We start from the raw sequence: 17,634 nt of genomic DNA, 5'->3' as shown, positions 1-17,634 counted from the left end.
ATCAGCCCTCCTTTCTGAGCTTTTGCCGCGTGACAACGCAATCCTGTCGCCACCGCGCCACCGTTGTCCAATTAGCAGCCCCGTTCGCTCGCGCGCCCCCAGCGGCAATCGAGGAGAAAGACAATACTTCCTCCCCCCCCCCACCGCACTTTTCGTTTGCCGCGGCAGCCGTTTGGACCTCTCGCGAGACTTGCCGAATCTTCCCCTCCTCGCTGGGTTTCCACGCCACTCCCCCACATCCCTCCTCCCCGCCGGCTGTGCTCCTCCCCTTTCTCCTCCCTCCCCCCCTCTCTCTTGCGCCGCCGCCCCCGCCTGATCTGTCTGTGTCTGTGTCTCAGGGAGAGGGGAGGGGGCCTTCTCGGCCCTGCGCACTGAGCGATGTTTGGCCGCCATCGCGGCGGAGGAAAAGGAGGCGCAGGAGGCTGAGGGAGTCGCCGCCACCGCTGCCGCTTACTACCGCCGCTGCCGAGCGAGAATAGACGGCCGCCTGGGCCTGCCACGGCTCGGCTTTTTACTGCCTACTGTCTGAGTAAAGGTCGCCGGCGCCTCTGTTGTTGTCGCCGGAGGGAGCTTCTCCCCGATCCCTTTCCCTCTCCACTTCCTCCTGGTCCCCAGGAAGGGGCTCCGCTGTCGCCGAGCCCCAAAATGTCGAACCTGAGCAAGGGAACGGGCAGCCGGAGAGACACCAAAATGCGGATCCGAGCATTCCCGGTGAGTGAACTGAGGCTGCGTCGGTTGCGCAGGGCCTGGCTTGGCTCGGCCTGGCGAAAGGACGAGACGCCGGCCTCTCCTGGCTAATTTGCCTGAGAGCCTCGTTGCGCTCTTTCTCTCGCTCCTTCGACCCGGGCTGTCACTAACTCTTAAGGCTGGGGTCTCGGGTGGTGGCGGAGGAGGAAGTCGGCCTTGCAGCTAAGGGATCCAACAAGCCCGGGTGGCGCGGTCTGGCGAGCAATGGAGAGCCCAAGTTTCCGTCACAAGAAACGAAGAGGGAGGTTGGAGGAGCCGTCATTTGCCCCAGGGAAGGACGCTTCTCCCAGGCCTTTGTAAGGGATCTTTTAATTTCACTGCTAAGTGCCCGAGCCTTTTTTTACCTAGAAGAATAAATTAACTCTCGGCAATCGGCCTCGTACCTGTCGCGCCTCAGTCAGCGGACCCACCTGGGATGTTTGCAAAGTTGCTTTTTGGAGCCAGTATCGATAACCGAAACTGCACACAGTTTTGAAATCTGAAGGCAAAAACACCCTAGTTCTGAAGTAGGGCACAGTTCTCATTTGGGAGGAATCTGGGGGATGATTTCTTCCATAATTACTTCATACCTTGTGATGATTTCAGTTGACAGTTGCTTCAGCTGAAGGTTGGAAACCCAAACATAAGGGCATTCTCTCATCAAGGATTTTTGTACCCCAAGGCTTGGAGATTTTCAGTTGTTGAATCTGTTGGTGTACTCATATCTATAAGTTTGAAAGGCAATGGCTTTTCTTTTTGACTTAAGCAAAAATGTCACTATTGATTAAGGAATATAATGGCAAATAATACCTGGCCTTTCTCAAGATAGAAATTATGCCCATTTAACAAATAATTTGGCAACTGTCACTGACAACACTACAGCCTATAATTCCTCATTGACAATGTGCTTTGAAGCAGTACTTAGATTAAAAACAAAATCTTAGTATCCACTCAAGTTTACATAGAAATTTAGTGGTTTTCTATAGTTTCTCCTGAGTTCATGTAATTCACAATTTTAACATGTCAGTTTTTTAAAAAAAAATTACATTGATTTTCTGCCTATTTTACTAAATTTGCTCTTAAAATGCTCTTTAAATCTTCTTGCACTTGCATTTTTATCTGTATTTGAGTAGATGCTTCCTAAGAACCAACGAAATACAGTAGTATTTTTCTGTTAATTTAATTGATTTTGAAGTGACTGTATAACCAGTGGAATGTTTTCAGGGATAAAGTATTACTCTTTTTAAGGAAGTTTTGTTATTTTTTACTTTAATCAATATGTCTACTATTAAAAAGACATTTAGGATTTTAATATGAGGAAAATGTTCACTGCATGTTCTAGTCGCCTGATAAGTTTGGTAAATGAGATAGATCTATGTAGCAAATACTTTAATGTATGCAAAAGTTAACTTGAACAAGAGAAAGTTTGTAGTCAGGATAGATATTCTTCATTCTGCTTTCTTACAGATGAGTCTGTAAAATGTTGGTGGGTGAACATTGTTCACAGAGTATTACTGTTCCTCCCATAAAATTGTTTCATATTAGTGAATGTTTAAAAGTTTTCTGATAGTAACTGGCTTAGAATTTTTACAACATGCATAGAGAAAGTTTATATATAGCCCCATATAAAAGTTAGTGATTCTGTGTGCAAATAATATCTATCAAAATTAATATATCAAATATATTTCTGATAATAGAGAATGTTTAGAGAACAGTAAAAAATCTGTGTTTTTTTTCCTGATGTATATGTAGCACTGACCCTCAGCATGGTATGTTTTGCTTAGGTGATATACAGATCACCCCACAAAAAAACCCCAAATATCAATAAAAAACGTAAATAAGTCTGCAGATTATGTTAAACTAAAACTGGATCTCATTATGGCTTAATACAATATGCATTTTAACTGGCTTCATCAGTAATATCACATTACTAGAATATGTACTAAGTCTTGACATTTTAATTTTAAAAAGTATTGAGTCAAGTTTCATGTAATAATTGTGTAGACAAATACAGATTTTTTGTACAATAACATAGAAATTTTTGAAATAGTTCTATTTTTTCTGGTTTTGTATAGAACAATATACTAAATGTAAACAGTTCAATTTGTATATAATCTCAGTATCAGTTAATTAATTAAATATGCAAATTAACAACCCTAGCTTATGATGAGTTGATGTGCATAGCACTTAAGAGCAGATTATTTATATTGGTCACTAACTAGTATGAACATATGATTAGGTACTGAATTAATTTATGAGGTTATGCTCTTATTACCAATTTTTTGAAGAGGTTCTTAATATGTTATTCTGATGAGATTAACCTGCTGCTCTCCTAAAAGTTTCTTAAATACTCCTTGGTCCGTATCTGTGGTCTCGTTTATACCTGTTTTCTTTGCAAAAGGAGCATACCTTGTATATTTTGTGCAAATCTTGTTGGCCTGTGAGCTTTCTTCCATCCTCCTCCCCCAAATAAGAAACTTAAGTGATAAATTCTTAAGAACATATTTTCTCTGCAAGGAGGAACTACTGGGGGGGATTATGAGTGGGCATGCATTTCAAAAATGTCATGTGAACAAAATGGAAATGTCCCATTGCCTTTAATTATATGCCATTGACAAATATACAATGTGTATTCTTTGAGTGTCTTTTCTCAGATGTAGTGATATATTTTCAACATTCTTTGAATCATATTTCTGTTGGTTTGCTTTTTATTCATGTTGTGTAATTACTTCATGTTTAATACATGGAGTCAGTCTGTAATTGTTTATGTGTCAATTTTCTTTGAATCCAGACATGGGTTTAACACTTTTCCAGGGTTGAGAGTTTTAGCACTGCAAAATATAATAGTATTGAAAATACAAAAACTTGTTCACATTGAATTAAATGAAGTTAATATGATTACCATCCAATCATATTGTAGTTTACCATCCATTTTATATTTTTCCTTGAAATCAGTTAAAAATTACAGTTAGTTACTATCTTTTGAAAGTCTGTGGAAGGCTCACTTTAGACTTCTGTAGTTTAGAAATTGTAAGTAACCTCTGCTGTAGATAAAACAGGAAAATATGTAGATTAATGTATTTGAGTTATTGTCTCCCTCTTTGAAAAACTCTTTGAAATATAATAATATGAATAATAGAAGAAAGGATGATCAACCATTTTTGAAGTATTTAAGGTTATTTCAATCCAGATAATACATTGTATCAAAAAAGATTACAGAGGTTCTTGTGATACTTTAAAAGATTCGCATTTATGATTGGTAACCGTTTATGAAGAAGTTTTCTGGCCTGGACCTTAAAATTTCAAATATGCAAAATGCTTCATCTATTGCATCATTCTATCCTAAATAATTTGTAGTTTGTGCCATTAAATCATATAGATTGACATAAGGATTGTTGATGATTATATTCACAGATAACATTTTTGTGTTCTCTGTGATCAGTACATATAGCTTATTTTTAGTCCACTTCTGCCTTGTAAACTAGGAGATCTCAAGAATACAGCCTTGGATTTCATTTGGACACTTTCAGTTTGACTCACTGATAGGAAATCAGGCCAGGTATAGTTTTGTCAATGCCTAAATAAAATTCCAAGAAATGTTTGCTGAATAATTCTATTTATGATGAACTAGATAACGTTGCACAAAACATTCAGTAAAGATGCTTCATGAAGCAGATTCCCCCCAAAAAAAAATCACATGTTCTTTAAGTATTAAAACATCTTTATCCTCTATGAAACTTGGAATACAGGCATATATAGTTGTTTCATTAGTAATCACTGGTAATGTTTATACCTATGTACATATGAGTATATTGCATGGAAAGCCTTTGGAGCAACTGTCTTCTGGAGATGACTGCACTAATAGTTTGACATATTACACCAATATTCTTCATAAATGTTTTGCATAACCTTTCTAGATATAAATATAAAGGATTTTAGTAGGATTCCAGATTAATTATATTTCTTATAATGGAGGCAGAAACAGTAGTTTGAATTATATTGTAATGTAATTGCTTTGTTTCACTCATTGATTTGCCATTTTTGGCCTAAAGTGTTCTTATCCTAATTTTTAGATTTTCAGAATGTGGTACCTGATCAAAATGTAGGTCATCATTACCATATTTATATAGAGAAAATTATATAAAATGAAAGCTATTATGGTTTACAAACTTGTTTGTGGTTAATTAAAGTAACGACTAGTAGCATTCTCACATTACACTGAGAACACAACCAATTGTTTTGAACTATGAACAATTTAAGGTAACAATTCTTTTTTACTCATTGTTACAGAAACTATCAATTATATAATGTATGAACAGTAAATTCAAAATCAAGTTTAAGTTTCAATTGTTTATGCAAATTCATGTTAAAGTCCTTTAGAAAACAGTCATTCTTTAGATTCATATTTGCATGTTTTTAAGTTCCATAAACTGTTTTCTGTTTTTTTAGACTAAGTTTATAAAATGTTTCCAGTATCCAAGCAGACATAATTAATTGTTCAGATGCTACCAAACCAGGGAGATGTAGGCGATAAGGAATCTTATACCTTGCTACTTCAAAGTACTTTGCCTCTGGTATTAGTTGCAGGTTTGTGAAAAAAACACCTGAAGTAATTATATCCAAGACAAGATATTAGAGAAAGGATACTTCAATTGTTGATCTACTTTTTATATAATTATTACTTATAAAACTTATCACTAATTTAAAGTAATTGGGCGGTTGAGAAGAAACATGATTATCTTGTTCCCAGCCTTTAGCATGGATCCATAAATTCTGATTCCATATTTGGTGATATCTGCAGGGGTGGGGGTGGGGGCGTCAAAATAGGCATGATGGTGGTTGCAGCAGTGTGGTTAAACAGTGTGCCTGTTTGTACATGTATATGATGTCAATGAAACTCCATTTTTATGACCTCGTAATCCCTGAGTACAAAAATGGTTAGGCTTTGATAGTCCTATGACAACTGACAGTTTGCTTGTTCTGTCATACACATATCTCTTAGCCCTCACTATGATAGCCACATGTTTGACCTGGAGTAAAAACAATCATTCTCATGTGTAAGGCAGAGTCATATAAACTTGAAAAATAATCAGATTGTTATATATTACAGTCTGTTTGACACATAATGCCATCAGATTATTTTGTATTCTCTTGCAAAAGATCAATATGGTTAGTTTTCTCCTGGAAAGTATTACAGTAAAATGTAATACTGTAAATGTAATACCAATGTTTCCCATTGATGATTTGTTGAAAGCACATCATCAGCCCAAACTCGTTCTACTTTTCAGTTTTTATTCAGGAATTGAATTAAGAACTGTTAAAATATGGATCAACTGCTGAAAAATTTAACAAAAGTCTGTGGTTGTTTTCTAGATTGTATATGATGACTTATGGTACTTCTGAAAAATACAGTGCGAATTTAGTACAAGTATTATTTGTTTGCTGACTGCATTGTAAAATGGTGTTGCAACAATGACTTTGTGATCAGTGCCCACATTTATGACTTCCACAAGTCTGCAAAGCAAAAAAGTTGAAGTAAGACTATAAGCACAGTCACAATGTTGCTTAGCAACTGGTTCACTTAACAACAAAATTGCCTTTTTAGTTGTTGCTAAATAAGGATTACTTATATTTGTCAATCATTCACATAGGACTTAGCAAGGTCTGATAGATATTAGTTTGCTTGGATTGTCAGTAACTACTACAATGAGTTATTTTAAGGTCAGAATTGTGATATTGGTGATAATATCTAACCACCTTGTCTTCTTTTTTAATTGTCTTCCTTGCCTTGTATTTTGATAGCTAGAAAGTCTACAGAGCAGTTTGGCTGCCAGCAGTTACTAGTTTGTTTAGTTCATACTGGTGCGCTATCCAGGGTGAAGCACGAGGAGGCAAGCGAGCTTCACACCCCTTCACAGGGGCTATATTAAAACAGAATTCCAACAAGGCCTCAAAACCACAGCTGTGTTCATATACCTAACTGCAGCATAAAATACAGTTTGGAAGGATGGGTTGTTATATAAATTGTGCCATACTATCCCCTGAAAAAATGTCTGTTGACTAATAACATGCTGATAGGTCCTTTCATATAATAATAGAGGATAACAAAAGTAAGGTAAGAAGATTATACAACTGTCTCCCATAAGGGTCTGTAATGGCACTCACACTATTCATCTTATGCATATCAGATATGCCAGCAACAAGGGAACGTAAAATCTGGATACCCTGATAATTTGGCCATAGCAGTACAAGAAAAACATAGGGAGATGGCAAATAGCCTCCTGTCCAGAGGTCTTAAAATCTTGGGAAAATTCTACCCTGACTGGAGGCTTACTCCTAGCACCAGCAAAACTGTAACTACGTGCTTCCACCTTCATAACAAGCTAGCATATAAACCCCAAAGGTCGCCTTAAACAACAACTTACTCCCCTGTAATCCCCAAAATAACATTGGATCAAACTCTAAGATACATCTAGAGAATATAGCAGCAAAAATAAATATTAACATACTCTAGAAATTATGTGTAACTAAATGTGGAGCCTCAGCTGCTACCCTCAGGTCATCATAGGCACTAGGGTTGGTCTTCTCTGCAGCAGAATACTGTGTGCCTATATGGCTTAACAGCCACCATACTAGTAAGTTAAACGCCATACTCAACTACACCATGAGAATTATACGTGGATGTATTAAAACTACTCTGACTTGCTAGCTTCCTATTCTGAGCCATATAGCACCACCAGCTGTAGGAAGGCAAGATGCACTAGTGAGAGAATACATAAAAATTATGAACAATTCACTCCTATTGATCATGCCAATCTTTCTCATTCATAGTTGGAAGACTCAAATCCAGGAAGCCCCATCAGCACTTGCACAACATCTACCCAACAACCCTTTCTGGGTTCCCCAGGCCTGCTGGCAAAACCAGGTCTTCAGTGCCTTTTGGAATAGTATTAATGAGGGGGTCATTCTAATCTCTGGGGGAATGATGTTCCAGAGAGACGGAGCCACCATGGAGAAGGCCCTTCTTCTAGGTCCTACCAGGTGTATATCCCTCAGGGGTGGGACCCGCAACATTCCCTGCCTCCTCTAATGGGTCAGGTAGATGTCACTGGCAAGAGATGTTTCCTCAGATAACCCGGACCCAAGCCATGAAGGGCTTTAAAGGTGACAACCAACACCCTGAATTGCACCTGGAAGCAAATTGGCAATCAATGCAGCTCCTGCAGGAGAGGTGACACATGTGCACACCGGGGTCTGCATAAAACCATGTGGGCCGCTGCATTTTGTACCAACTGGAGCTTCCAGGTGCTCTTCAAGGGCAACCCCATGTAGAGCAAGTTGCAATAACCAAGATGGGAAGTGACCAGGGCATGAGTGACTGAGTAGGGACCACTGATTCAGGAAAGGTGTAATTGGTGTACAACCTGCAGTTGCGCAAAGGCCCTCCTGGCCACACCCGCCACCTGCTCTTCGAACAGGAGTCGTGAGTCCAGGAAAACCCCTAGATTACGCACAGGGTCTGTTTGGGGTAGTGCCACCCCATCCAAGACTAAAGTGGTAATTCTCCCTGAACCAACAAACCCCAAACCCAGAGCCGCTCGGTCTTGCAAGGGTTTAGTTGCTCCTCATCCAGCTCCTAACAGCCTCCAGGCACTGTGAGAGGGGACACAGCAACACTTAACTCACCACGGGCCAAGACATACAGCTGACTATCATCAGCATATTGGTGATACCTCAGTCCATGGTGACGGATGATCTCACCCAGCAGTTTCATATAAATGTTGAACAGGAGTTGAGAGAGTACCGAGCCCTGCAGAACCCCGTAAAACAGTGGGCGAGGGTGGGAGGTCTCCCCTCCTATCAACACTGACTAAGAGCAGCTGCAGAGGAAGGAAGTGAACCAAGACAACACAAGGCCTCTCACTGCCATCACCCGAAGCTGTCCCAGGACAATCCCATGGTCAATGGTATCAGAAGCCGCCAAGAGGTCAAGTAGAGTAATGATGGATGCACTACCCCCGTCCCGCTCGCCCCAGAGAGCAAATACAAATATTACTAATTTGTAAATGTTTTGTATTATATTTTTATCTTATGCTGCAGACTTCCCAGAGTCACTTAACAGTACAGCACATCAATTTAATAAATGTTTAAATAAATGTAATTCTATGTTTATGTAATGTACACTGAAGCTTCTCAGTAGTGTCAAAGTTGCAGCTCCACAAAGAGAGGATGAGGAATTATGCATGTGAAAAATTGAGATTGAGCAACTTGAGATCAGGTCCTTGAAGATGATGTTTCCCTGGCGGTGTGGTTTTCAGCAAACCTCTCTCAGCTCTGGTTGGATGGATAGAGACATAAAGTAGTCATAATTCATACCCTAAGCTGGTTTATCTTTAAGATTGCTTTATTTCTTCAGATGGCTAAGTTGACCTACCTGGTTATTCCAAATATATCTGAAACTGTCTTCATGTTACATTGAAATACTCAGAATTTAATAAAGTCTTCTGCTGCAGTGTTACTGTGACAAGTAGTCACTTATAGTCTAACATTTCATTAAGAGCTACCTCAACATTCTAATGACGTCACAGACTGACTTATGCCTCTTAGTAACCAAATTAGAACTTTGAGTTTCTGTATGAATGGTGAAGACAGTTTTTATAAAACTATCTGAAATACTTGAAAATAATCCTTTTAAAGGATTTCTAGAAAATGATTGTAAAGAAAACACTTCAGAGGTAATACATTATTGCAGATGCTTTATTGGGGGGAAAATCTATTCAGTATGCATATTGCTTATAAATGTTCTGGTCTTATGTGATCCATTATTTGGTGTGATCCTTAGTTACTGTACCTTAACTTTTCAGTTGCTTGTATTCTAATTGCTGTACCTTAACTTTTCAGTTGCTTGTATTCATAAGCTTAGTGTATTGGAGTCCAGCAGTCTTTGACATTCAATTTTTTGCTTGATTTGTTTCACCCATCCTCTTGTGTATCTCTCAGCAATTGTGACAGGTCATTCTATATGTAACTGCTGAGTTCTTGAATAATTCATGATTATGGACAGAATTGGAAATAAGTTTATCTGAAATGGAACTTTGGTAACTGATTAGACTCTTAAATTACTGAGTTAGTGTTTCTATTTATTCTGTATTGATATATCTAACTATCAATAAATACAATATTAAATATTTGAACACTTTCTGAACACACACACACACACAAAATATTGTAATATATCTCACTGCACAAATAACAATCATATCAATATTTATGGTTATTAAAAATTACGAGCTATAAAGATATATTATGATAACTTATTTCCTAACTTACAGAGAAAGCATGCATATTTTCAGTTAGAACGAAATCTTGATTTAGTTTTGAATATCTCTATTCTGTTACATATGCAGTTGATTAAGATTGTAAGAAATTAGGAAAAAATAGTGCATGAAACTTACATTTTGTAATGTTATTGTTAACTTCTGTTTGCTAAAAGAGAAGTGATTTCATGTTTATACAGTGAATTGTTGCAGTGTCTTCCATAAATATTTTCTCGGTAGTACAATGCTAAAACAAACATAGACATATACATAACATGTAGCTTGATTCTTGCAAATCTTTGGTTTAATAATGTATTTGTTAAGGTTGTTCCATGCTGTAATGTCAACTGTTTCTTTCTGAAGTACATTATCATCTTGAATCTGACTAGTAGCTTATCTTCAGTAAATTATGGAAGTATTTGAGAAAGAACAGTAAACCAGGGTTTGCTGTTACTTCCTTGATCCTGACCCTCCATCCAGTTCTTCTACTGGCATAATCGTAAGAGACTAGTTCTGATTTTCCTTAAGCCGTTTTACACAAAGGTAGATATCAACACTTGACTTCAGTCTTTCTTTATCCATAATTCACATACTTTATTATAAGTAGAGGGATTTTGGTATTATCTTTGAAATCCTGTGTTTGAGGAATGCTGTGCATCCCAATTCTTGCATTTGTCCATTTTAAAACATTATTAGTTTTGTAAAATACATTTTGCAAAATTCCTGAAGAAAAATTCTAAATAAGAAGCAAGTAACCCCAAAAATTCAGCCTGAATTAAAATAAACTTTCCCCATCTTTCTATCATACTGATTTTGCTAAAATACTCAAATGTTTGAATTATCTTTAAATCATTTGAATTATCTTTAAATCATGCAACATTATGTTCCATGCCTTACTGTCAACTTGGCAGTGCAGAACTAGTGAGAGTTTGTATGCTTGTTGACTTTAACCATTGACAGCCTGCTCCTTCTTGACTTATGTAGACATTAAATATTTATCTAGTACCATCAAATAATTAAAACAGCTACATTGTCTTTCTTGAATTTTTAGGAAGTTATTCCAATAGCTTTTCAGTGCCAGCATAATGTGCTGCTATGGGTTTCTGTATTCAGCACAGAATTTTTATTTGTGTTCATGATTTGTCTTGAATAGTAGGAGATTTAAAAAGAATAAATATATACTTAACAACAATTTATTCAGCATTGATTCTGTAGCATGGTTTGAGTAATTGCATCTCCCCTTAATGTTAATAAGCTCGCCCCCTTAAAATATAGTCCTTTTGTTTCTCTCTTTGTACTATTGCTAAGTTCAATTGGAACTATTTATCAGTTTCAGAACAGGTTTTCAACCCTCTTAAAAGTTCTCTTCTGTTTTAATGTCGGGAACCAGACTTTTCTATTTCAACTGAAATTAAACTAAGGGAAATGTACAGATATTCTTTGGTTAATTTCAGTTTACCGAAAAGCTGAAGTGAAGAAATTGTGTGCTTGTAGAAGAAGCAAAAAAAAATATGCATCCATACATGGACTGTATCTGACTGTTTGTTGTCGGGAATACATAAAAAGGCAAATTACACTTTTGATAGGGAACTGAAAATAAAACAACCACTATATTCATTTATGTATTATAATAACAGTATACAGATAGTCCTTGACTTATGACCATAAAGGAATCCAAAAATTCTGTTGCTAAGTGTGACAGTTAAGTGAGTTTTGCCCCATTTTATGACTATTCTTGCCTTAGTTAAATGAATGACTGCCGTTGTTAAGTTAGTAACACGGTTGTTAAGTGAATCTGACTTCCCCATTGACTTTGCTTGTTGGAAGGTCACAAAAGGTGATTCCATGATCCTGAGGCACTACAGCTTCATGAATATGAGTCAGTTGGCAAGCATCTAAATTTTGATCACATGACCTTGGGGATGCTACAATCCTTGTAAGTGTGAAAATTGGTTACACATCATTTTTTACAGTGCTTTTGTAACTCCAAACAGTCACTAAATGAGCTGTTATGAGTCAAGGACTACCTGTATTTGGAATATGATAGATAAGTGTTACAATCACATTTGAGAAAAGAGAGAGGCAATTAAAGTAACTAAGAGGCTAGAAAAGCTGTTTCTCAGTCAGAAAAGTGAAAAAAATCAGGATAGAATATGTGTATAAAACCACAAATTGGATTAAGCAGATACTGAGATTTATTTTTTTTCAGTGTTGCAACTCGGGATCCTCCACTGAAATTAAATACAGGTAGTCCTCACTTATCAGTTCTAATTAGAACTGGAATATCCATCACTGTGCAAAGCAGTTACTAGTGATGCCCAGAGACATCACATAACCTCCCCACTTAGTGACAGAAGTTTTGCCACTCTACAAGCAATACTCCCTGTTATGGTCATTAGGGCAGGACTCCAACCTTGTTAGGTGAGGACCTGACACTTCTGTCCTTGCTAACCTTCACTTCAACTATCCTATCCGCCTGTCTCCCCTGCCTTCTCTGCTGTTTGTGTCAGCTTACATTCCTCCTTTTCCCGTCACCCTGCCTCTGCTACCCCCAGCTGACCTTTGCCACCATCTTCTTTCTGCTCTTGACAAGACTCACACACACACACACCCACTGTCCTTCATGAGACAGCTCCTGGCTGTGTGTGACCTTTCCAAGATCTCAGGGAGGTGCCACTGCCAGCAGCTGCCTCGCCCAAGCCCACTTCAGCAGCAGCAGGAGGAAGAAATTGGTGAAGGTCGGCTGGAAAGAGTGAGGGACTGCAGAAGGCAGAACAACCAAAAAGACAGGAACAGGGAAATATATGGGGGGGGGGGGGGGGATTGGCAGTTTGTTCTCATAGTCATCAACCAACTGTACAAGAAAACCTAGTTTTCTAGCAGATGGCCTTTAGATCCCCTTTATTCACACCATTCTTCTGTTGGCAAAAGAAAGGAGAAAAAATGGCTCAATGCTTGACCCCATTCTTTCTCAGTTAAAAATATAAAATCTCTTCCAAGTTAAGCTTGATTCCTAGGGCTTTCATGAATATACTACATAATTTTATACATATATGGACATTGCTTGCCATTTTGTTTCTAGGATGATTTTTCAACTTTTCTGTCCAACAGATCTGCTGTTTCTTCATAATCCAAGTATTAGCTAGGACTGACTTTATTAGTTTCTAAGTTCAGTTATGTTTATTCAGTTTTATCATTTTCTAAGACCAATCCCAGTTAAGGAAGTAAATCCCAGTTAAGGAGGCACAACAGAGTCCATGGCCTAGATATCATGGAGGAAAAAATTGAACTCATTGGAATTTATGACAAACAAGACATTTCTAGTTTTGTGCTAGCTGAATCCAAATTTCTGCAATATTTTTTCTCTGTAGAATGCATAGTTATATGTTGAGAGAATGGAATGTCCGGATATGAAAATGAGATGGGTAACTTTATGGACAATTTTATACAATAGACATGTTAAAATTTTGTCCTGGTCATACTCTTTTATACTTATATATGCTCAGCAGCATACATTGTTTTGCAAGATTGTGTTCAGTGGTTTTGAGAATCATAACTGAAGAGGCAGGGAAGCTGAGCAGTATTATAGGAATTTTGTCTGTACTTATCTACACACACACATTCTATCTTTCTTTTTTGGGGGGAGGGAGTTCTCTAAAATGTAGTAGCATCTACCTTTTAGGTAAATTTGGCCCTTTAGCTGTTTTAGAGGGAATACGTTTTGAAAACCTGACACTAATAAACTCTTAACCGTACTTTTTTATGTCCACATACAGATGACCATGGATGAAAAATATGTTAACAGCATTTGGGATCTATTGAAAAACGCAATCCAAGAAATTCAGCGTAAGAACAATAGTGGTCTCAGCTTTGAAGAACTGTATAGAAATGCATATACTATGGTATTACATAAACATGGAGAAAAATTATACACTGGATTACGAGAAGTGGTTACGGAGCATCTTATAAATAAGGTATCTGAATGCAATAATAATGTACTGAAAATGTTGAAAGTGATATGTTCTTTGAACATTTGGCTGTCTTTAGAATAGAGACAGGTATACTTTGGCTTCGGTACATTTCTTGTCTGCTTGGAGAATGCAGAACATGATTGATGACAGTGTAATGTTGGTGGGTTAAGGAACTCAAATGTTGGAATCTGAATTTTTGTTGATCTTTTTTATTTTGTTTTGCAGAAAATTTAAAGGGTAACACTGATACATTAGGCTCCTTAAAATGCAAAAAAGAGCCCAGTTTATGAGCTTTGGATTTTTTTAAAGAGCTTCTGTGCATATTTAAATTTCTGCAAAATTTAAGTTGCCTGTTTTACCCTTTTAACATCCTAAAACACAACAGAAAGATTGCCTTTTGGGCACAATACAATCCAGTGGGACATTAGCGTCTTAGGATGGGTTGCTGGCTTCAGCATGTTTTATATTTCCACTTGTGTTGTCTTGTTGGCGATTTTATAGAATAAAAGAAGATTGGTGATTGTAGCTGATGAAAGAGAAAATAGTAGTCTATGGAGATTCTAAATCATCTAAGTCATGGTCATCTCAAAAGTGCTTTTTCCAAAAGGCAACTGGACTTCCTTTGGTTTTTTTGTTTGAAAACTTTTCAATTGTTATCCAAGAACCTTCTTCAGTTTTAACTGACTGGTGGGGAATGGAAGGATTTATATTCCCTGCAGTCCTCTGCTTGTTAGCTCTCTGAGTGTCATTGGGGCCACTTGGGAGTTTATCTGTATCCTCTTGAGTCACGTGAATAAGAGTGTAAATGGGTGTGAAACCACCTTGAGATTGTAACCTGCCCTTTCATCCATCCCAAGAAGGTTCCACACCTGTTTACACACTTATTCAGGTGACTCTGAGGATACAGATAAATTCCCAAGTGATCCCAATGACTCACAGAATACTAACAACCAGATGATGTAAAAAACTATAATGAAAAATTACCAATCCTTTTCAAATGGTTGGCATGTGGTATTCTCACAAAATAATCACATCTGGGGAACTTTGAAATTTCTCTTCATCTGTTCATATTCAGAGGGACAGTAATAGGAAAAATGAAATGGCTGACGGAGCAGTAGTCCTATAGTAGTTACGAACTGCATTCATTTGTCTATTTGTCAGGAAAGCAGAGTCCTTCAGGTCATTAGTGTTTTCCTGCTTCAGATATTGTTTGCTTTCTCTATATATACTACTTAATGAATTCAGTGTAGGAAAAATATTCCCTGTATTTTCCCCCTTAAGTCCCCCTTCCCAAAAGTCAGTGTTTGACCTCATTCATTCTAGATAATGCAGGATATAAATGCCCACCTCTGATCTATATTAAACAATTTATTTAATTAAATATTTTGTTGCAGGTGCGAGAAGATGTATTAAACTCATTAAATAACAATTTTCTTCAAACATTAAACCAAGCATGGAATGATCACCAGACAGCAATGGTGATGATTAGAGATATTCTGATGTATATGGTAAGTAAAATCTGAGATTCTGGTTACAAAAATGGTCAATTAAAATGCAAAAATTTTCTACTCCATGCTGTTGGAAAAATTGATACAAACTAACATAGTTAACACAGAGGAAAAAACTTTTGTTTATATATTTTATCTGGTTTTAAAAATAAATTATTTGGCACATGATTTTTATATTCTTCCTCATTATTACATATTGTTTGTTTTCTGAATTTATATCTTTAATCTATTTTTGTATATGCCAACCCTAAAGACAGCATATAACAATGAAAAATATCTGTTTAGTTTTAATTATCCTGGGTTATGTCTTGTCCCTCTTTTTTGTTTTCATTTAAAAAAATACTACTTTAAGGATTAAGAGATTGCAAAAATGAGTTTGCTAAGCCTGATTTATATATTTAGTGTTCAGTTTTTATTATTCCTAGCCTGGAAGATTTGAACATATTGGAGTAACTTTCCACATTTGTATTGCTTTAAGTAGTTCCACATATAGTGAAAAATCAGGAAGTATTTCTTTTTCCTTTATTGAGGTTGGGTTTACAACTAATAAAGTTTGGCAGAAATGCAGATTTGTAACTAAGTAGGGATTTGGAGTATATGGGAACAGCCACATTGCACTTGTTAATATTTTTAAAGAAGCTGTACTGATTCTAAGAAAAAGATGCCTTTGACCTAAAAATGTTTTGCTAGATAATGATCTTTGCATTGATGCATATTCTAGAGATTCCAGAACATGTTTTTCAGATTCCCTCATAGCTAAAACATTGTTACCATCCCATATAAGCTTGGAATAAATAAATGAATTTGTCATTTATCTGATTAATAGGCAAACATGCACCATCCAGTTTAATTGTTCATGGCTTTGAAACTGTAAAATACTAATTTATTTAAATTATTTTACCATTTTTATGTTCTAATTAGGTTATTAAATTTGAATATAAGTAGGTTGTGGCATCCTTTTGTTTGCTACATACAGTACTTAAAAGGATGTTAGCCTTCCTCTAAAGGACACAAATGGTCACTCTTTGAAATATTCTAAGTAGTCACTCTTTTTGCAGTTGTAATCGTAGCATCTGAAACAATTTTACACTTTTTATTGCATTTTAATCAGATATTGTAGTTTTATACATGTGAAGCCACATGTACATTATGTTCTATTTAAAATAGCTATAACCCAATAATGATTAATACATTTATCCAGTATATTTTTTAATAAATGTAATAGTAATTTTGATAATATTGAATGCAATATTTTGGTAAGAAACTGAATGAAAGCATATTTTATAGATGCTGAGGCAGATTTAAGTGATTCTACTATAGATAACTTATATAGATGCCTTGCATTTGTATTTGTACTTTGATTTTAGGACCGTGTGTATGTACAACAAAACAATGTGGAAAATGTCTACAATTTGGGATTAATAATTTTTCGAGATCAAGTTGTACGGTACGGGTGCATTAGAGATCATCTCCGACAGACTTTGTTAGACATGATTGCAAGGGAACGGAAAGGAGAAGTGGTAGATAGGTATGTCTCCACAAATAAATTACATTGACATCATTTTGATAAATCTATCGGCTTGGGGCTTTTTTACTTTACTTCTCAATCACTTTTTTGCTATTAGGCTTTATTGGTTTTTTTTATTCAATCTCATATTTCCTTTACATTTTTCAACTCTGGAATTTTAGTTGTTTTGGCGTATTATGAGGAAGATCAACCTAGTATCTACGCAGTTCACAGTACCTACAACAACTGAGTTCAATTGCTTTGTAATTCACAGCTGAATATATAATCACAGCTTTATCTTATCTTATATGGCTATCAAACTAGTGGAATTCTGGACAGCAAAAGAATAAAATAATGACCAATCTGTTGAAAAGAAACAACTTGAGGCCCTTTCTTTTCAAACAATTCACATATATCCACCTCATTGTTCCATTAAATTAACCCCCAGTTACAAAAAGCCAGGGCTGTTGGTATCCCTGAAAGGAGGTTGTTCCACAAGGCAGTTGTCATGAAAGAGAGGAGGGCATGCTTCCAAGGACCTACCAGGTGACAGTGCTTCATTCAATGAACTCAGAGTTTGCCCATTGTGCTAGATATGGTAAGAT

The 17,634-nt window shown here is 36.8% G+C and overlaps 1 protein-coding gene across 1 annotated transcript in view; it reads left to right on the top strand.

Annotated features, from left to right (window-relative positions):
- Positions 1-265: 265 nt before the first annotated feature.
- Positions 266-17,634, top strand: part of CUL3 (cullin 3) — a 41,898-nt gene continuing 24,529 nt past the window's right edge. Inside the window, exons 1-4 of the mRNA XM_026701520.2 lie at positions 266-711; positions 13,820-14,017; positions 15,409-15,522; positions 16,890-17,050. Of these exons, the coding sequence (XP_026557305.1) occupies positions 646-711; positions 13,820-14,017; positions 15,409-15,522; positions 16,890-17,050 (539 nt within the window). The 5' untranslated portion in view covers positions 266-645. The remainder of the gene's footprint in view (positions 712-13,819; positions 14,018-15,408; positions 15,523-16,889; positions 17,051-17,634) is intronic.

This window comes from Pseudonaja textilis, chromosome 4 (assembly GCF_049901715.1).
Source record: "Pseudonaja textilis isolate UNSWEBS1 chromosome 4, rPseTex1.2, whole genome shotgun sequence".
Lineage (NCBI taxonomy): Eukaryota > Metazoa > Chordata > Lepidosauria > Squamata > Elapidae > Pseudonaja > Pseudonaja textilis.
Note: the sequence above shows the minus strand (reverse complement) of the source record. Positions and strands in the feature narration are given on the sequence as shown.